The sequence below is a fragment of the Microtus ochrogaster genome, unplaced genomic scaffold (assembly GCF_000317375.1).
Source record: "Microtus ochrogaster isolate Prairie Vole_2 unplaced genomic scaffold, MicOch1.0 UNK121, whole genome shotgun sequence".
NCBI lineage: Eukaryota > Metazoa > Chordata > Mammalia > Rodentia > Cricetidae > Microtus > Microtus ochrogaster.
This window is the reverse complement of record NW_004949219.1, coordinates 747,067-768,341: the sequence shown is the minus strand read 5'-3', so window position 1 is coordinate 768,341 and position 21,275 is coordinate 747,067. Positions and strand designations below refer to the sequence as shown.

Below are 21,275 nucleotides of genomic sequence, written 5' to 3'. Positions count from 1 at the left end.
CATGATTCTACCTCAACCTCAGCCTCATGCAGGAGCTGCTGTAGCCTGTCACAACACCCACAGGCCCATGGATGTTCCCTGTTAAATCCACTTCGAGTGTTCCTGTTTGCTGTTTGTTTTCCAGGCTGATTAATTGAAAAGGCTTAGCGCAGAGATTGCTATATAACAGGCGGTTGCATTTCCATAAGTACCCAATGTTTGTTCATTCACACATGCTGGCTTTTACCATGTTTTACCATGTTACCCGTGTCTACAGGGGCAGGTACCAGAGACACAGGGATGATCAAGGCCCCGTCTCTGCTCATAAGAAGTCAGTGCTAGTGCGTGGGAAAGCAGATGGGTAAATAAGTAATTTCTGCACCCTGGAATACATTTGTCCCCAGCAGGCTCTACTCTGATGAGACCACAGATGAAGGGCACCGTGGTTGCCTTTGCAGTAGCCTAAGAGTGAAAAGAAATCCCTTGTCCCTGGGAACCATGTCAGGATCAGCTGAAGCCTGTAGCCTTCGTCCTGAAGGCTGCAAAGGGCTACTGAAAACCCTCAGGTGGTGGAGACACCAGGCTGTGTCCACATTGGGAAGCTGACTCTGGCACCAATGAAAGAAGGAAGTGGGGCTCCACCTGAGAGATAAAGAGGCTCTGTCAAGAACGTTAGGGTCCTGATGAGGCTGGACAGCCATGGTCTACTGAAGTACTTCATTGACAGGGCTGGGCTGACAGAAGATTGTGGCTGGAATTCGGGATGGTAGGAATCTCTGAAGGAGAAAGGATCTATTTCTTCAAAAGTTGCAGCTAGTCTCAAGACAGGCTGTTGTAATTATTGTTTTAAAATGCTCCATCACACTGGGCATGTGGGAGGCATCAGCAGCTGGATCTCTATAAGGGAGAAATCAGTCTGATCTGCATAGCAAGTTCCAGGCCACCCAAGACTACGTTAAGAGAAAGGATCCTTGGCCGAGGCTACCTAGAACACACTGGTCTGATTTGGTTTCTCTTGAGCCAAATGTGTTATTTAAACACCCAGAGCTTTGGGATTGTACCTGTCAGTCAACTGTCAGCATGGATTGGGGAAGGGGAGGCTCCACCCCTTCTTGAGTAGCCACTGCCAGTTAATGGCGCCTGGGAGGGGAAGTCATTTTCTTCAATGGTGTAGCCACTGGCTAATTGCCCATGCTCCAGGAAATGACCTACTATCCATGCACATGGAAGCAACCCTAATTAAATCCTGGGCTCCCACTGAGGAGTTAGGCTCAGAAGGGGAGGAGGACATGTCGGGAAGAAGACAGGGTTCAGTGGGACTGGGTGCAATAAGAGGGCAATAAGGGTGAACAAGATCAAAATCTATTCTATACCTGTGTAAAATGTCAATAAATAGATAAAAATACCTGTGCTATATTTTGGAGAGAGGTATGGTATCATATCACCGTAGCTCCACCCCAGAGAGTGTCTGGAGGAGAGTAATGGGGTTACTCCATCCATTCAAGGACAGACGGCAAGGTTCCTGCCTTGCTTGTACCAAGTTGTGCCCGATAGAATTGAAAGTGAACGTTACTTGCAGGCTTGCTAGTTGGACTTTTGACATCCATTGCAACCACATTTTGTCTTGCCTTGTCAATCACATTGCATGTTTTCTTCTGTGCTGTGGTAGCAGGGACTCCTCTGAGGCCAGTATCCTTTCTTTGGGGCAAGTCAGATGCCGTTTGAACAGAACATTTACCGCCTGTGGTAGAGAAGTATTTTTTAGGAAGTTTGTCACTCAAAACACTCTTTCCCTACTGCTCGCCCTTCAGTAACTAAGTTCTGTTCTACAGAGGTCTTGGTGTGTCAACTGTATTTGCTATGGCAATTCTAGTCTGTTCTCATAGAGTCCATTTATTTGTTTTTTTCCCATGTAATCAGGCTGGCCTCAAATTATCTGTGTAGCCAAAGCTGGCCTTATACCCTGGATCCTCCTGCCTCTTGGATGCTGGAATTGCAGGCATGCCCCACCCCCCTTCCACAGACCCGGCTTTGAATCAGAGACAGCATCCCAGCAAGTCATGGCGAGCAGAACGCTGAGTCAGAGGGTAGCTCTTCTCTTTTCGATATGTATCATTTGTATTTCTTGTTTCTGTTGTTTGAAAGAATTTATCTCAATGGGATTTGTTTGGAGAAGGTTTTTGGTAGGCTCAGAGCAGCCCGATTTCCTGGATTGTAAAGAAGAATTTGTTTGGCTGTGACATTTCCATGTTCCAAGGTCTTCCAACTCTTGTCAGAGGTGGTGTTCATGGGCTATCCTGTGGGTTCTCAAGAGTAGCTGGAACTGTCTCAACCCCACGGAAGGTTCAGAAGTAGATCTGAGTGAATGGAAAATGTGCCGTGGATATCATCCTGTGGGGGATGGCCATCAGTAGTTTCAAGCTGGGAGCCATCTTGCTGTGAAACAAGAGAAGTAGTGTGTATTTTATCAGGAGAGATAATATATTTATATACGAAACCTGTGCCACGGAATCTCTATGATGCACGCTCCACTTACAGAAGGCATGATAGGTAGGGATTCCTGGGAGAAACACAAGGAAAGTGATAGCTAGGGTGGTACTGGTCCAGTCTCTCGGTGCTCTGAGGTCGAGGACTTCGTGAACTGTGCCAGTGAGCTAGAGGCTGCGGTGCTGGGGACGGAGCCAGGCACCTTGCAGACATTGTCCTCTTAAATCTGCCAGAAAGTCCCTCGGTCTTGTTTCACAGACAGAGTCAAATGATTCCTCAATGCTATGAAGTTGGCAAGCAGTGGGGCTTGGGTTCAAACCGAAGTCTGTCCAGCTTCAGAGCCCTGGAGGCTGTTCACTTCACACCAAGGCAGCTAGCTGGCTCAGGAACATCTCTGGGTGACGCTCAGACTGGCTCTCCTCCAAGGTTGGACAAGGTCTCTTTCAACACTGAGATTCTAGGTCACAGCTCAAAGCATATGGGGAAGCATTCTGGTCTCCTTTTTATTCAAAGATCTGCTTCTGAAGTTTATCTCCGTGGTCTGGGGGTTACCTCCCCCTCTGACACGGTCATTCATCTTGAGGAAAGATGATTGATTTAGGAGCAGAAAGGTCTAAACTCTGGGTTGACCAGGGTAGCCAAGCCCCTCAGTTTTGCTGGTGGGGTCTGAGAGTATTTGGGGGAGAGGAGTGAGCTGATGGGAGGTGATGGGTCAGTGGTGGGTTTTATGGTGCGGTTGGGAGCTTTATGCTTTGACCTGAGTGTTTCCTGTAGCCTCATAAAACAAACTAGAAGGCATTACATCACCCCCTATGCCTTCCCAACAGAGACTAAACCTTTTTCCGTGCTTGGAATATTTCCTGTTGGTCCACGATGACCAGCCCACTTTTCCAGTTCACAAAGCTCTGTGATACCTGTGGAGAAAAGAGGAAGCAGGGAGAATCCATCAGCTCAGGTTGTTTCCCTGCTGCTTCTGGGGAAGACAAATGACTCACATCAGAGCAGAGTACCAAAAACTCTCAGAAACAGGCCCGTTTAGCTTGGGCAGTAAATGAATAAGCCAGTTATGCATCTTTTGAGTGGCTGGCAAGTTTGTTGTCATGGCAACTCTCCCACTGAGGGAGGTCTGCTTGCACAAGTTGTCAGCCTCTGTCCCAACCCCAAGCTACCTGAGGAGGAGGAGCCAGTCCAGTCCATTCCTTATTTATAACTCGCTCTGAGTGAGGGGGAGGGATCACAGGTTGACTCCCTAGCAGGCTGCCTGCCGGAGTCAATCCCCAAATGTCTCAGCCACAGCCGGCTGGCTGCATCCTTCTCACGCTCCTGGGTCTGCTTGGGCTGGTTGGCGCCGTCACCAGGACATACTACATCGGGGTTGTGGAAGAGTACTGGAACTATGTGCCTCAAGGGAAGGATGTCATTACTGGCAAGAGCTTCTCAGAAGACAAGTGAGTGAAAGTGGGGTCCCTCACAGTCTCTCGGTTTGACCTATTTTCAGCTCTGTGCCAGGGAGGTTGTGATTGTTAGGTGACTATGTTGGAGGTGAACTGACTGAGGTGGAAAGGCAGGTTTTGTTTCTGCCAAAGAATCCCTAACTGAGGTGGATCTGTAAGTTGTGAGAGAAATTCTCCTGTGTGTGTGTGTGTGTGTGTGTGTGTGTGTGTGTGTCTGTGTGTGTGTGTGTGTGTGTGTGTCCACTGAGCCATCTGCTACCCTTGTCTGTGAGGAGACATCCACAACAAGGTGTTTTGAATAGTAGGTTTTCTTTGGCAATTTCTAGACTCTAGAAGATCCTTGGACTTTGTTAAAAAGAAAAACAAAGGCAAACTTGTGAAAAATTGAAAATTTCTAAGAATGAAATGTCAAAGCCGTTTTCTTAGTTCTGTTTGCGGAATGTGGCATGTTTGCCATGCTGTACCATGGTCTTGCTTTTCTTTTGTGGTGTAAGATGTGAAGTGGGGGTGGTTATAATAGAACTGGTTGTATCTGAAGAGTTTCCTTGAGTCTACTTAGAAATGGGTCTTCCTCTGCTGAGGAGCTTGTTCAGCCTTGACCCCTTCATCCCACAGGGCTCATGACACAGTTGGGAACGATGGTGCTGGAGCGTCTCTGGCTTTTGATTGAGTAGAGAGTACCCTCGACTCCAGGACCCAGCATCTCAGCACCTCAGGTCTCTTTCTTGCTTCATGGTCTGCCTCTGAATCCACCACTGGTTCAGGAAGCTGAAATAGTGTGTTTTCAGCTTCATGGTTCTCAGAGCATTTTGGATCTGGCAACTGTTGGGTACCTGAATTCATATTCCTTTCTTGATTGATAAAGTCCCCTGTATTCAACACCCACATTCCATTTCCCAAACATGAGTCTATTTGCTCAAACTTAGGAATGGTATGGGGTCTGCCAGCAAATCTGCTAGAGCCAGCTCTACACCTAGAGGAAAGACCTAAGATCCAGTTTGCTTTGCTAGTCAACTTCTTGTAACAACACAATCACGACAGTCATGTCCTGTTATTTAAAAAAAATAATGAGGATCCTGCCAACTTGGTGACCAAAGATTGTTCATTGAGCTTTGTATTGAATAGTTTTTTTTAATTAAATAGGGTTATTTCCAAAGAAAGGACTTGATACATTCCAGTCTCCAACTTCTGCCCCTCACGGAGGCAGTCTTTAACACATGAACAAGGCATTAAAAAGTACCCGAACTGCCAGAGCCATCATTGAAATCAGAGCTTTCCTGCCAGAGAAAGGGGTCATTGGAAAATGGCCAGTTGTGAATATCCATAGGACATTAGAATGTTCAGAATATGTGCATGGAACGGTACATGGCCAACAAAGCTGTGATTCTTCTTCTTATTTTTTACTCAAGACTTGTATTATGGGCTCTTAACCCGCTTATGCCTACAGATGTTATTATTCCCGTTTTTCCAGCCAGGATGGAGGCTCTGAGGCTGAACACTTGTAGTTTACCAGGCAAATGGCTTCATCAAACACATGGTCTGGGCCCCAGGGCCCATGTGTCCTCCTTCCGTGTCACCTACTTCTTGGAAAAGTTGACCATTTCCTACTGAGCTGAATCCAGCCTTGAAAGAAGGAAGTAATCTCAGTGTGTGAACTTTCTAGGAAAGTCTTAATTCTTACCAAGGGTGCATTTAATCTCATCTCCTTTCTTCTCAGAGAGAAGTTAAAAATGGTCCTAAATGGTCAGTAGCCACACTGACTTTTGAATTTGTTTAAAAACCTCCAAATAACTTAAATACTCAAGACTCAAATGCTATTTAGACAAAGCCAGGGACGTGAAGAAAAGGGGATCTTTCTCTGGATCCCCTCAACTAGAAGAAGGGGCTTTGAATGAAGGGCAGCAGCATGGATGAGAATTCTGAGGTGAAAAAGGAACTAGACTCGTTGAAGCCATTTCTGTGGACCAGGTCTGAGGGAGGCACCCTTACACCAGTTTTGGCTCCTTGTAACTGGGTGCCTGGCTTTGGAAGTGCTGGCACAAGATTATGTCACATTGATGATAGCTGGATTATGAGTACCTCCTTTTGCAGGGGACATTTTTGTCTAGATCTGTGGCTATCTTTTGACAGAAGGCAGTTTAGCCCAGGTGCTTACTGGACAGTTGCAGGCTGTGGCAGTGACTCGGGGCGAGTTGACAGATTTGATTGTGGCCTCTAGTACACACCCAGATGCATGTGAAGAAGCCATGATGGAGGGACATAGATGAGCCCCAAGCACACTCTGGAGTCACTCAAGCTCCATGAAGAGAGGAGAAGGTTCCGATACACTGAATGGCCTTTCTTCCAAAGAACCTTGTCAGCGCCAATATCCCAATATCCATGGGAGACAGAACAAAAAGTCAGTCATCTGGATCTTTAAAGCAAAAGGAAGTCACATTATTGGGATGGACAGACTCCATCCTGGCAGGGCATTGCTTGGGTACTCAGACAAATGTTCAGCATTCAGAAGACCCAGGGATTCAAGTGCCAATGTTTCACCAGAATGGAGCAATCTTGAATGACAATCTAGACTTCTAGTTTTTGCTGTGTGGTGTTGAACTTGCCACACCATCTACTGTGTTTCTAAATGTGGCCAAGGAGGGGAGTTTAAATCATCCCTAATGTCACTTGAGCATCGGATTTTATTTTTGTCACTAAGTGAAAAAAAAAAAAATCCTACCTGGTTTTCTAGTTTTAAAGAGATTCCCACAGAGATTAGTGAAACAGGAGTGGTTTTCAAATGTCTGCTCTTGAAATCGAAGTCCCAGAAGACCTAGGAATGGAAGTGTGCTTATGTGATTGTTTTAGGAGTTTCTGTATTTTATTTTATCAAGTCCCCCAGTATTAAAAAATAGATGAAAGACAATGTGTGCCTGTGGTGGGTGTGTGCATGTAAGGTGCCCTCAGAGGCCAGAGGCATTGTGTTCCCTGGAGCTGGAGTTTCAGGCAGACGTGAGCTGTCCACATGGGTGCTGGGAACCGAACTCGGGTCCTCTGCAAGAGAAGCATACATTCTTAACTGCTGAGACATTCCTCAGGTCCCCCTCCAACCTTTAAGGCTGTCAACTCCTCAGTCCACGTTAATGAAGTTCTCTCCTACAGCTCCAGGTGGATCCAGCTCTTTCCCTTCTAACCTGACGGGGGTCCTCAAACACACAGATGAGCTGTTTTTCTTCCCTCTGTGTTATTCTATGCTTGTAAGCCCATACTTACCTCTACAGCCAGAGTCAGAGCTCCAAGAAGACAGAGGGGAAAGGCCCCACGTGTTAACCCCCTTCCACTACACAGAGCCTTGCCAGAAGCTGTATTGCGTGTGGAGCAGACCAGAAAGCCTACACAGAGCCTTGTCAGAAGCTGTATTGCGTGTGGAGCAGACCAGAAAGCCTACACTCTGAGTCTCTGAAGCCAAAATGCTATGAGCTGTTCTGCTTGCTTTCACTTTGGACGAGAGAAATTGAAAAGGAAAAGATAATAGGAGAAAGGAGTGGCTATCAAAGTTTCAGCAATGCTAAGACTTTTGGAACCCAAAACTCAACAGGATGGAGATGCTTGAGGTCCTGCAGAAGAGAAGAGAAATAACTGGAAATTCTTATGCTGAGATTCTAACAACTGGACAGTGCAATTGAACTTGCCAGTGTGGTGCCTTTGCTTGGCCAAAGTGTCCAAAAACATATCTGGGAGTGTCAAGCAATAATGTTTCCTAGAAAGTAGAGGATTTCAGAAGTGTGTTCTATTTAGAAACACATTCTCCGTGTGCTCCTCTCCTTCTTCACTGGGTGGAATGGGGACACCAGGCTCCTTTGATTTGCCTGGGATTTGTGTCAGCATTTTGATCCCTTCATGCCAGGGCTGCTGGGGCTCATAAAAAACTTAATTAAGGTGTGACTGTGCTTCGGTGGTAAACCCTGCTCTTTAATGCAGCTGAGTGGGTCATCTTAGTTAAAGCCAGAGGGTTTTTTTTTTTTTTTTAAATCACAGACCTTATTAGGCAAACACTATGCATATAGCTTCTTCCCAGTGGGATACAAGGCTGCCTATGGATGTGAGATGCCCTTGATCAGGACTGTGGCTGGTTTCTGTCAAAGCTCCCGCATTGGAGAGACTCCTAGAGAAAGGTCGCCTGACCATCCCTGCAGCAGCCCATTGGTAGGACAGGGTCTGAGTCACCTCTAGAAGGAGGGTCTATGATGGGGATAAGAGAGAGACTTCTTCATCTACCTGAAAGAAAGCTGATAGAGGGAACAGGATGGAGGCAGAGAGGCTTCTATAAGATCTAGCACGAAGTCAAGGTTTTCATCTTATCAGTGTTTGGTCTTAGATGGACAGCAACTTTCAAGGCTTTATTTTTTATTGATTTTTATTGAGCTCTACATTTTTCTCTGTTCCCCTCCCTTCCTCTCCCTTCCCCTTCTTTCCTCTCCCATGGTCCCCATGCTCCCAACTTACTCAGGAGATCTTGTCTTTTTCTACTTTCCATGTAGATTGGATCCATGTATGTCTCTCTTAGGGTTCTCTTTGTTGTCTAGGTTCTCTGGGATTGTGATTTGTAGGCTGGTCTTCTTTGTTTTATGTTTAAAAGCCAGCCACTTATGAGTGAGTACATATGATATTTGTCTTTCTGGGTCTGGGTTACCTCATTCAATATGATGTTTTCTAGCTCCATCCATTTGCCTGCAAATTTCAAAATGTCATTATTTTTTTCTGTCGTTTAGTACTCCATTGTGTAAATGTACCACATTTTCTTTATCCATTCTTCAGTCAAGAGGCATTTAGGTTGTTTCCAGGTTCTGGCTATGACAAACAAAGCTGCTATGAGCATAGTTGAGCACATGTCCTTGTGGCACTATTAGCATCCTTTGGATATACCCCAAAGTGAAGTTGCTGGGTCTTGAGGAAAGTTGTTTCCTAATTTTCTGGAGAAATCGCCACACTGACATCCAAAGGGGCTGTACCAGCTTGCATTTCCACCAGCAATGCAGGAATGTTCCCTTTAGCCCACAACCTCTCTAGCATAAGTTGTCATCAGTGTTTTTGATCTTGGCCATTCTTACAGGTGTAAGATGGAATCTCAGAGTTGTTTTGATTTGCGTTTTTCTGATGACTAAGGTTGTTGATCATTTCCTTATGTGTCTTTCAGTCAAGGCTTTCATTTTATCATTGCTTGGTCTTAGATGGACTGCAGCTTTCAAGTTTTCAGTTTTTTTTCCAGTCGGCATCATTTGCAAACTTGGGCTGGAGAAATGGTTCTGTGGGTGCAGCAGTTGGTGTGTAAGCAAGAAGACCTGAACCCACAGAAAGCCAGATGTCATTATGATAGTGTGCACCCCAAATCCCAGCACTCCTGCTGTGAGATGGGAAGTGGAGACAAGAAAACGCTTGGAAGCACGTATGCCATGCAAGCAAAAGGAAGATCTTACCTCAGATGAGGTGGAAGCTCATGATGGTTGTCTTCCATATAAACACTGTGGCATCCTCCCATTCCCTCCCTTCCTACCTCCCTCTCTCCCTCCCTCATACACACACACACACACACACACACACACACACACACACACCACAAGATTTCTGAAAAACATGAATAGCTTGGAGCTGCTATATCTTATACAGATAAGTGCTTGGCTACAGATCCCAGAAAAGAGCACGTTGAACAAATTAAAATTTTATGTTTGCTAAAACACAATCCAGATGTGAGCAGCCGAAAGTTGCTAAAAAGCTTGAATGATGGAGATTTAGGGCCTCTCTGTATTTTTGGGTCAACCATCCTTAGCATGAAACTTCCTTCTTCAGGGATATTCATGCTGCACCAGTCTTTAGACGACTGCCATGGACACCTCAAACCATCCATGTGGAGTGGAGCTCAATGGTAGGGGCGCTTGCCAAGTATACATGAGACCCCAAGTTTAATCCCCAGTACAAAGAAAGGAAGCAGAAACCCCCAACCAGCTGCACCACACTGGACACTCACACAGAGGAGACTGGAAAATAAGGTCAATTATTATGCGATTTCTAAGATAGAATTCAATTCTGCTATGAGGCAAAAAGGGGAAGTGTGGGCACTGAGAAGATATGGAAGCCCCTGTCTCCTCTATTTCCCCGCAGTCAGGGGCATCTTCTTGGTCCCCTCTTCCTCTTTCTTCATCCAGGGCAGGGCCCCTGAGATCTGGAAAACATAAAGTATGACAGTTAAGGGTCTAAGACGCCTTCCTGCACATGTCACACAGACACAGCGGTCCTTGTCAGGGGACTAGGAGATACAGAGAAACTTCCCCAGCATTGCTTCATGTTGGTCTTCAGAAAAATGGGCACAATGCTTGGACGTGTGTTGGTTTCTCATGCCTGTGACCAAATGGTTACAAACTAGGTGGATTCAGACACCAGTGATTTACTCTTTCCTGGTTCTGGAGGCCACAAGTCCAAAGTAAAAATCACACTCCTCACAGGAGCTAAGGCTGAGAGCATTCCTTGAAGGTTCTGAAGGAATCTTGCCTCCCTTAGCGTGTGACCAACCTAAACCTTCATTTTCACAAGGAATGGTCATTGCTTTATCTGAAGGACTTCTAGAGACTAGGAAAGAGAGACTCGAGTGGCTCCGGGCCCTTTTGATCTGAGGAAAGCTGTGCTGGAGGTGATAAAGCTCACACTGGGTGAGCTCTGTTCCCCCAGACACACTTTTCACAAAGCTCTGGGGATTTTCTTTCTTTCTCTTTCTTTCTTCCTTTCTTTCTTTCTTTCTTTCTTTCTTTCTTTCTTTCTTTCTTTCTTTCTCTCTTTCAACACAAGTTCTGTGTATTCTGAGGGGCTTCTGGGAAAAGCAAGTGAACCAAAGCAGGACCCATGCTTTAGGTGGCACTACAGGAATGATAATAAAAGAATTATATGGGAGTACATAACCCAGATAGCTTTTTAAAATTACCCATCTAATTAGGGAAGGTGTGGTTTCTCGGTTCTCATGTGGAATCTGCCTCCACCCTCTTTGCCCAGTGTTGGCTGTCCTGATATGGTCCTGTTTTCGTTTCGTGAGTGGTATCCTTTCCAGGCATAGATGACGCTGAGTCCTATGTGACTCTAAGAGCCCCACATCTGCTCTGGTCACCTGTACTGCTGCCATGAGTTTCTGACTCACCTTCACTGTACCCACTTACCTCTGATATCACAGCTTTGTGCAGCAGACCTGTGCTGCCATTTACCATGGTGTAGGTTACCCAACCAAATGTAACTCTTCTGAGTAGAGAGGGACTGACTGACAGTGATAGACCTGGCCTCCACTTACAGTTCCAAACCTCAGCTGCTTCATGATGAGTGATGGGAAAATGAACCCAAACTAGGCAGGGGATGGATTTTTGCTGAGGTGCACACACCTTGTGAGCCACGAACCCCCAGGTCCTACCCTGGACACCCGCCACAGTACTGAAAGATGCTCTCCAACTACCACCAATTTTACTGGCTTTTGGAGGTCATCTCCATCACAGTTTATGCCCCTGTGTCACTTGAAATCCCCACCCTGGCTTTCAGACAGTTGCTAGTGGGGACTTCTGAGCCACAGTGTACCCCCTCATAGATGGAACAGATAGCACTCTGGAGTCACAGCTTCTTTCTCTACTTGGCTCCCCAGGGAGCTTCTGTTCTTTCCTTCTGAGGAGGAAGAATCACCCTCTAGAACACAAGAGGGGGCTTCTGCCCCATGACTTCAAACAGGCACCACATACACAGATGTGTGTGTGTCTTCACCCGCACACCCACCGTGTACATAGCTGTCTGCTGTGACTTCACACACACACACTGTGTGCACAGCTGTCTGCTGTGTATTAACACACACACTGTGTGCACAGCTGTCTGCTGTGTATTAACACACACACTGTGTGCACAGCTGTTTGCTGTGACTTCACAATACACTGTGTGCACAGCTGTCTGCTGTGTATTAACACACACACACACACTGTGTGCACAGCTGTTTGCTGTGACTTCACAATACACCGTGTGCACAGCTGTCTGCTATGTATTCACGCACACACTGTGGATCTAGGGAAATATACTTTTCTCTGGGAAGGCTCTGCTTTCTCCAGGGAGATCCTGAACCCATTGCTTCTGCCTTCCTCATCGAGGTTCTCTTGACTGACTTAGCATCAAGGGCAGACAGGGTGGGCATATTCTAGTGTCCTGGGAAGAACAGGGAGGCAGTGCTGGGGCAGGCAGGTGGTTTGGGGCTCAGCTGAGTGACATCTGCAAGGGCTTGTGTTCAGCTCTCGTGTGGAGAAGAGACTGATCACTGAGGAGAGGAGGCTGCATGATGTGGAACCCCTGACCTCCCTTAACACTGTGCCGAGAGGAGCTCATCCTGACATCCAGACTAGTCCTCTGTGGAGTAGGTTTTAGTGGACACAACCCTTGGGGTCACCAAGATCTGTCCCCTAATTTCATCATAAGCAAAGCCTTTTTCTAAGCCCTAAAACAGTCTTCAGTCCAGAGAACTTTCGGGAACTCTCTTTCTTCAAAGTTATTTCCTTCTGCCCCACGTTACTTTAGCTCCGCAGTGACGTTCTAGGCTCCTTGAGGTGAAACTTGACTGGTCTGACCTTTCAGAGGACTCAATGCCCTGGAAGTTTTTCTACCTTGAGACTGAGGCTAGCGTCATTATATCAGGCTTAGTGCTGGTGTGTTTGGTCTGAGCACGTGGTCATATTAGATGGTTTAGGACAGGCTAGAAAGATAAAGGAATAGTCATGTTTTAAAATGAATTAGTGCGTGTGTGTGTGTGTGTGTGTGTGTGTGTGTGTGTGTGTGTCATAGTACTCAGGTGAAGGTCAGAGGGCAACTTGTGAGAGTCAGGTCTCTATTTCCACCATGTGGATGGATTCAGGGGTCGAGCCCCAGTCCTCAGGCTTGCTAGCACCTTTTCTTGATAATCCTGTTACTGGCCCCATTGATTTAACTTGCTCTGAATGTCTTGTTATACTCTGTTTAAATGATTTTCTTTTTAACTTTGCTCTTTTTTTGTAACTGTAGAAAGGCAAGGTGCCTGTAAGAAGCCAGCAGGCTCTGACAGGTATACCCAGCAAACTATAGTCAATGGCAGCACGCTGGCTTTCTGAGATATGATAGCCACAAACTGTGTCCTGGAGTCAGGCATCCTGGGATAAGGTCTGTATCATTTGATTAGCAGGGGCACTTAGTGAGTGAGCATGGAAGGGGTCTTCCCTAGACATACCACTCAAGGAAAACAGCTTAAGGGTGTGTCAGGCATTATGACATCTGTGTGCAGACAGGTCACACACAGGCATGATGTCATCCATGTGCAGACAGGTCACACTCAGGTATTATGTCATCTGTGTGCAGACAGGTCACACACAGGCATGATGTCATCCATGTGAAGACAGGTTACACTCAGATATTATGTCATCTGTGTGCAGACAGGTCACACACAGGCATGATGTCATCCGTGTGCAGACAGGTCACACTCAGGAATTATATCATCTGTGTGCAGACAGGTCACACTCAGGAATTATGTCATCTGTGTGCAGACAGGTCACACTCAGGAATTATGTCATCCGTGTGCAGACAGGTCACACTCAGGCATGATGTCATCCGTGTGCAGACAGGTCACACTCAGGCATGCTGTCATCCATATGCAGACAGGTCACACTCAGGCATGATGTCATCTGTGTGCAGACAGGTCACATTCAAAGATCCTGAAGCGTCATGTTGCCTCCTGTCTGGCCGGAGCACAGGCGAAGCACCACTCCACAGCAGACGCCTTCGTGACTCCCTAATTTTCCCACATGATGCACCTTGGCCCCCCCTTTTCTAAGCAGCCACTACCAGCTGCTCAGATGTGAAGCAGAAGACAAAAATATGCCTGCCACTCTTAAATGCCTAGAGGATATTTAAGCTCAAGCATGTCCACCCGAGCTCTTCTGCAAACGCAGCTGGCAACACTCTCCTGCCTCTGACTTGCCCATCAGTGACAAATTCATGGAGGTTTCATTTGCTACTTTGTCTTAGGTCCCAAGCAAGCAGCGACTCTTTCAGGACATTAGGAAATTAGTGCAAGTTTCGGATAGAAAAGCTATCTGCCTTTGATTAGATCACCAGCCAAGGACAGACATAGCACGTTTTAGAAAATGCCGTTACTGGTCTAGTGTTCTGAACAGAGCACTGAATATGAAGAGAAATGAGAAAAGGAAGAATTTGGGGCTGGAGCAATGGCTCAGTGGTTAAGAGCGGCTGTTGCTCTTGCAGAGGACCTGGGTTGGATTCCCAGCACCTACATGGTGGTTCACAACCATCCATAGCTCCAGTTCCGGGTATCTGATACTATCTTCTGACCTCTGTAGGTACCAAATAGGTACTTGATCTACATACACATGCAGGCAAAACACTCTCACATAAAATAAAACACATAAACCTAATTTTTTAAAAAGAAAGAATTTGAACTGACCTTGAAAGATGCTTGAAATATTAGACATACCAAACATCCGTGTGAGAACCTTAGTGACACTTATTCATAGATGTGCCTGATTGCTTTCTCCCAGCGCCCATGTCTCCCCACAGTTGCCCTCCTACCATGCTTCCTGGTCATATAAATCTGCTTTTGCTTCCCTAAACTGAAGCCTGCCTTTGACACCTGGCTTAAACTACCTCTTCTACTTGGCATGCCCATCAGGACCTCATGTTTGCCTTGTCTTTATACAAACATCAGAGCTCCTGTCTCTTCCTGTGTCCATCAGTGCCCACATCCAGGGACCACGCTCATTTCAGTATCCTCAGCATCAGACACCAGGCCAGCACTCTGTATGCACTATGTCCTCAGTCTGTTCTTGGAAGCCAACACAATGATCTTCAAGATCACCCAGGACTAACATAGAGACACACGTGGGGCGTGCTGGGAGGTTCTTAGAGCAACATACATGCTGACGTGGGACAAGGCAGAGGCTTTCACTGGTTCTCATACAAAGTGATCTTGTCTCTTCAGGGGCTTGCCCGACTATGTGGACCCAATTACATATGGCTATGGACTTCATCTTGTCTAAAAAAAAAATCTGCCTCGATCTCAGAAGAAGCATGGGTCTTGGCTCTGTTGTTGAGCAGAAGAGGAACGTGGGGAAGTCTGGCTAAGGGGCACATAGATTTTATAGCAAAAGTTAAGCAACTAGAGAGAGAACAGAGAACATTCAGGTGGACTCTTCTGGAGTCAATTATCTGGTACCAGGAACTCCACCAAGTGGTCCAGCCTGCGGCCAGTACAGCTATAAATATGACAATACAGCTATAAACGTGATCTAACACAAAAGCATAAACTCACTTACAACATTTTCAGTATTTTGCTAACTTGGTTGCACTATTCTCAAGAGAGAGCTTTGTAGGTGACAAGGCCATATTCATCAAGGAGATCCTTCACAGATCCCCAGATTCTCAGACTAAACCAACTGGCCTCACTGTCTCTGAACTCTGTGGTCAGGGTGGTCCAAGTCCCATCTGATGTGATGTACAGGGGAGTGTGATGTGCTCGCAGGGAAAGCTGCATCATCTGCTCTGTCACTGGCACCCCATTCAAAACACCCAGAAAGAGCACAGGCATTCTCATCCAGATTCTCTGGTGTTCTCAGATCTGAGATTGGCTAGTGGGGCCACGCGGGCGGAACAGCCGACCTCCAGATGGGCCCTTCTCCTCCTCCTTGGTCTCTGTGATTCCTCTTTCCTAAACGTCCTAGAAAGTTCAGTGGAGCTTACTTTAGGCAGCGCTTTGTGCAGAAAGCCTCTCCTCGCCTCTCCCACTCAGTACATAACCTTCGTTCTCAAAAGTCTCCTTCCCAAAATGGAGCTCCTTCAAGGCAGGGGCTGTGTCCCCTCTGAATCCTGAGTGTTGAGTCCAAGGCTTGCAACTGGTACAGGCGTATGACAGAAGTGTCGACTCAGGAACTCACAGCAGCTGTGGTTGCCTGCAGAAGACTCACACAAGATCAAGCCAGTTAACACTCTGGCACAGAGCAGGAAAGGCTCATGAGCCCTCTCGTGCAAATGGAGGCACTAGTGGGTTAATGGGAGGGAAAGAAGGAGGGAGGAACAGCTTTTCTTTAAGGGATGTGGCCTCAGGTAGTCAACCATGCTCAGTGGATGGTCCCACACCCAGGAGATACAGGCAGCACAAAATGCCTCTGGTAAGTTCTAACATATTTTTAAGAGGACATGAATTTAGGAAGTGGAATGGGGGGTAGGGCTGGATTGGGAAGGAGGCAGGAAGAATGGGGGTGACTATGATAAGATACATTGAATGCACACAGGAAGTTCTCAAAGAATTAGCAAAAGAATTATATTTTTAAAAAAGAAACACTGTGCCTGTGTTTGTTTTATCAGCCACTCGGTTACCACGGGCCTTTCACTGCACTGTGCACTGCTCATTTCCCCTCTTACCACGGGGCTCCTGCTGCATTCCACAGGGCTCCCACTGCATTCCACGAGGTTTCCACTGCGTTGTGCACTGCTCATTTCTCTCCGTTACCACGGGGCTCCTGCTGCATTCCACGGGGCTCCCGCTGCATTCCACGGGGCTCCCACTGCATTCCATGGGCTTTCCACTGCGTTGTGCACTGCTCATTTCCCTCCATTACCACGGGGCTCCCACTGTATTCCACGGGGCTCCCACTGTATTCCACGGGGCTCCCACTGTATTCCACGGGGCTCCCACTGTATTCCACGGGGCTCCCACTGCATTCCACAAGGTTTCCACTGCGTTGTGCACTGCTCATTTCCCTCCGTTACCACGGGGCTCCAACTGTATTCCACGGCCCCCACTGCATTCCACTGGCCCCCTGCTGCATTCCACTGGCCTCCTACTGCATTCCACTGGCCCCCACTGCATTCCACTGGCCCCCACTGCATTCCACTGGCCCCCCACTGCATTCCACTGGCCCCCACTGCATTCCACTGGCCTCCCACTGCATTCCACGGGCCCCCTACTGCCTTGTGCACTGCTCATTTCCCTTTGTTACCCCGGCCTCCCGCTGCATTGTGTACTACTTTCACTTTCCCTCTGTTAGAGTCCCTTTCACCTACAAAGCACTGGGCACACATGCAGGGCACAGGAAGTGTGAGTTGAATGAACAGCAGAAGGGGTAATGACCCAGTTAGGAGGTTCTTACCACACTGGGGGGCTGTGCGTCAGAGGTAGGGACTGGCAGATCCCCAGGGCTCACTGCCAGCCAGCCTATTTGAATCACCACATTTTACGTGAAAGCAAGAAACCCTGTCTGAAAAAACAATGTCGACAGTACTGAGGAAGATAGCTGAGGCTTGACTCCAGCCTCTGTGTAAATGTGCACATATGTATACATGGGGACCAGTGCACACACACATACACCTGAGCACACTATAGACACACACACGATGAACAAGCAAATAAAAAGTGGGGGAACCTGTGGCCTGGAAGGGGCAAGTGGAGAGTGTGGCTTCAGAACACTTGGCTTTTTCCAGTTTGGCTGTGGGCACTGTTTATGTCTTTTGGTTTGTCAGTTATCCAGCAGTACCTTGTTTCCACACTGGCAAAGTAAAAGTAATCTTGCCAAGTCTACAGAGGTTACTGATACATGGTGTGGCCTCTGAGGACCCTTTAAGGACAAATGACAGGTTCTCCTTGAGCTGCAAGTGAAACATTTGCCTTCTCACTTCCAGACTTGCAACCTTGTTTCTCGAACGAGGGCCCAACAGGATAGGCGGCATCTACAAGAAGGCGGTTTATAGACACTACACAGATGGGAGCTACTCCACGGAGATCCCCAAGCCCCCGTGGCTGGGCTTCCTCGGTCCCATCCTGAGGGCGGAAGTGGGCGACGTGATCGTTATCCACCTGAAGAACTTCGCTTCCAGACCTTACTCTTTGCATCCACATGGTGTTTTCTACAACAAGGATTCAGAAGGTGATTTTGTTTCTGTTTCACTCATCGGATAACTCTGACTGACACTGCACGGTTGCAAAGAGCACCCTGATTCTAATGCTCACTGTCTCCCTCTGTTCTCTCCACCCTCTCGCGTTTCCAGGGTCTCACATAGCTGGGGCTGACTGTGGACTTCTAGTCCTACTGCCTCTACAAGCGTGCAACATCACATCTGGTTTATGTGGTGCTGAAGACTGAATGCCAGGCTTCACACATGCCAACTAACTGAGCTACTTCCCCAGCCCCCCTTCTCTCTCTCTCTCTCTCTCTCTCTCTCTCTCTCTCTCTCTCTCTCTCATATATATATATTTTGAACAGGGTTCTGAGCCCAGCATAGCCCTAAAGCTGACCAGCTTTCGTCCATGCCTGTCAGTAGTGTCTGGGAAGCACTGGCTGAAGACAGCCTCTCCTGTATGCAGTCACAGCGGTGGCTGTGGGGTGACTGTCTCAGAGCCACTGCCTTCAGGGTTCCCCTGTGCAGCACTCCTGTTCTCCTTGGCACTCAAGTTTCCTGATTCCCTGGTAATCTAAAAACTGAAGCCCTGTTGGGCTGGACTTCTGAGATACAAAGACTTTCCAGCCGTCAGACGTACATATATTTGTAACTGTGTTAGGTTTTCATCACTGTGGCAAATACCTAAGACAACCAACTCCTAAAGAGAAAGATCTGGTCTCACAGTCGGGGAGGTTCAGTCATGATTTACTGGTCCCAGTTGTTGGGCTCATGGGGGAGGCTGCACATCCCTGTAGGAAGCATGTGGCCTGCTAAAACCAATTCCTCATGGGTGAGACCGGGAAAGACAGGAGGAAAGAATCGAATCCACTGTTCCCTCCAGTGCTCTGTGACTGTACCCCTAATCCACTGTGACCTCAAGACCTTCCACTAGGCTCTGCTCAGCTCCACCAAAGGAACATGACCTTCCCTCAGGAGAGCAAGACTTCGACATTAGGGGCATTTCAGGTCCACCATTCAATGGTGCCACCCACTTTTAGATATCTGAATTAACCCAGTTAAGATAACTTCTCACAGGCATGTCCACAGGCGTGTCTCCTGAAATTCTGTCAAGTCGATAATGATCACGGGCCATAGCATATACAATACCACATGATCAGGTACGTAGCTCAGCTGACAGAGTACTTGCCTAGCACACATAACGCACTCTCTGGTCTCTTAGTACCTCATAAAGGTGGTGTACCTGTGTAATGCTTCCGCTTGGAGGTAGAGGTAGGAGGACCAGGAGTTCAAGGCTAGCTTAGAAAAATGGTGAATTTGAGGCTAGCCTGGGCTACATGTGCAATGTGTGTGTGTGCAGTAAAAATATATTTATATTTATATCACAAACCTTTCAGAGCATCTCTGAAGACCATGAGCTCCTGACTCAGATTGGTTTGAACTCAGTTCAAGGGATTGCTAGAAACCACTGAAATCCTCCATAGGGCTCTTCTTCAGGAAGCCTTCTCTGGAGGAATCAAGATCCACAAGAAATGTGTGGAGATAGTGACCGTCGAGTTGTGCTTGACACAGGCCGCCTGTCCCCATCCACCCCCCACTACTATACACTAGTCTCTTGCCTTGCCCTTCCTGTACACCAATGTGGCAAGTCTTAGAGCTAGGGCTCTGTTAAAACACAGTGCAATGACCATGTTGTAATAAGAGCGGCGGGGCTGCGTCCCCAGCACCCCTGCCACCTGGCTAGCTTATGCCCCGAAATAACAACACACAAACTGTATTCATTTAAACACTGCTTGGCCCATTAGCTTTAGCCCTTACTGGCTAGCTTATGCCCGAAATAACAACACACAAACTGTATTCATTTAAACACTGCTTGGCCCATTAGCTTTAGCCCTTACTGGCTAATTCTGATATCCCGATCAACCCATCTCTAATAAACTATGTAGCATCGGTCTTACCGGGAAAGATTCAGCATGTCTGACCTGGCAGCTTGCTCTATTGCGTCTGCTTCAGAGAGCAGAGCTATCGCGTCTGCCCGGGAGAGGGGAACATGGCGTCTCTGAGCTCACTTCCTCTTCCTCCCAGCATTCTGTTCTGTTTACTCCACCCACTTATGTTCTAACCAATAAAATGGGCCAAGGCAGTTTCTTTATTTTTTAACCAATGACCTTCCACCATCATGACCAGGCACTCTCTCCATGTGATTATGGGCCCTTGATTGACACACACTCTCTCTCTTTTATTAAATTGTGCTGTTTGGTAGTTCAGGCCAATCTGAACTGGCAGGGATCCTCCTGCCTCAGCATCACGAGTGTAGGGATTACAGGCACACACAATCTTACTACCAGGCTCCTTTCAGTTTTGCTCACAATAGTAGATAGCTTATTACAGATGTCTGATCAAGTCTCCAGTAGGACCAAGAGACTGACCTGGGGAGAAGAGATGAATGAGTCACAGACTGTTTCCAGACATCAGTGAGCTTAAGAAAAAGGGGTTCAACTGAGGGTCTCAATATGCTCTATTGATCTATATTTATAGATTTATAGAATAAATTTATGATTTATAGCACCAATACTGTCTTCCCTTCCTTCCTTTTTTCCTTCCTTCCTTCCTTCCTTCCTTCCTTCCTTCCTTTTTTCCTTCCTTCCTTCCTTCCTTCCTTCCTTCCTTCCTTTTTTCCTTCCTTCCTTCCTTCCTTCCTTCCTTCCTTCCTTCCTTCCTTCCTTTCTTCCTTCCTACCTTCCTTCCTTTTTTGTTGGTTTTTTTGAGTCAGGGTTTCTCTGTGTAGTCCTGACTGTCCTGGAACTAGCTCTGTGGACCAGGTTGGCCTCCAACTCAGAGTTGGCCTCCAACTGCTTCTACCTCCCAGGTTCTGGGATTGAAGGTGTCTTCCTCCACCACCCAGATATACTTTCTTGCTTATTGAGTATTTACAGTAAAATTTAAAAATGAATACTATTATGACTCCCTCAGCTTTATTCTTCTTTCAAAGAGTTTTTGGTTATTGTGTATACATTTTATTTAAGCGAGGCAGCTAGGGTAATTGTTTTATGGAGATTACATAAACTTATTGATCAATGAAGGAGAAATCACCACCTTTCCTTTAAAAAGAATTACACAAAATTTAAGACCCAGAAACAGCCTGAATACATAAATAAAAAGGCCCATATGAAAGGGAAATAGTGACATGATGTCTTGATGGTACACAGAAATGAGCAGGAGTTGGGAGTTCCTTTGACTCCCAGCAGGGTCTTCAGTTCTGCTTCCACACTGAGAGGGCCTCTTGCTAAGCATACTGTTTGCTGACAGGGCTTTAGGGAAACAGTTGACTTGGATATGTCTCTTCTCTTCTCTTCTCTTCTCTTCTCTTCTCTTCTCTTCTCTTCTCTTCTCTTCTCTTCTCTTCTCTTCTCTTCTCTCCTCTCCTCTCCTCTC

At 46.9% G+C, this 21,275-nt stretch overlaps 1 protein-coding gene across 1 annotated transcript in view; it reads left to right on the top strand.

Annotated features, from left to right (window-relative positions):
- Positions 1 to 3,747: 3,747 nt before the first annotated feature.
- Hephl1 (hephaestin like 1) overlaps positions 3,748 to 21,275 on the top strand; it is a 60,358-nt gene continuing 42,830 nt past the window's right edge. Inside the window, exons 1-2 of the mRNA XM_005371695.2 lie at positions 3,748 to 3,914; positions 17,625 to 17,869. Of these exons, the coding sequence (XP_005371752.1) occupies positions 3,748 to 3,914; positions 17,625 to 17,869 (412 nt within the window). The remainder of the gene's footprint in view (positions 3,915 to 17,624; positions 17,870 to 21,275) is intronic.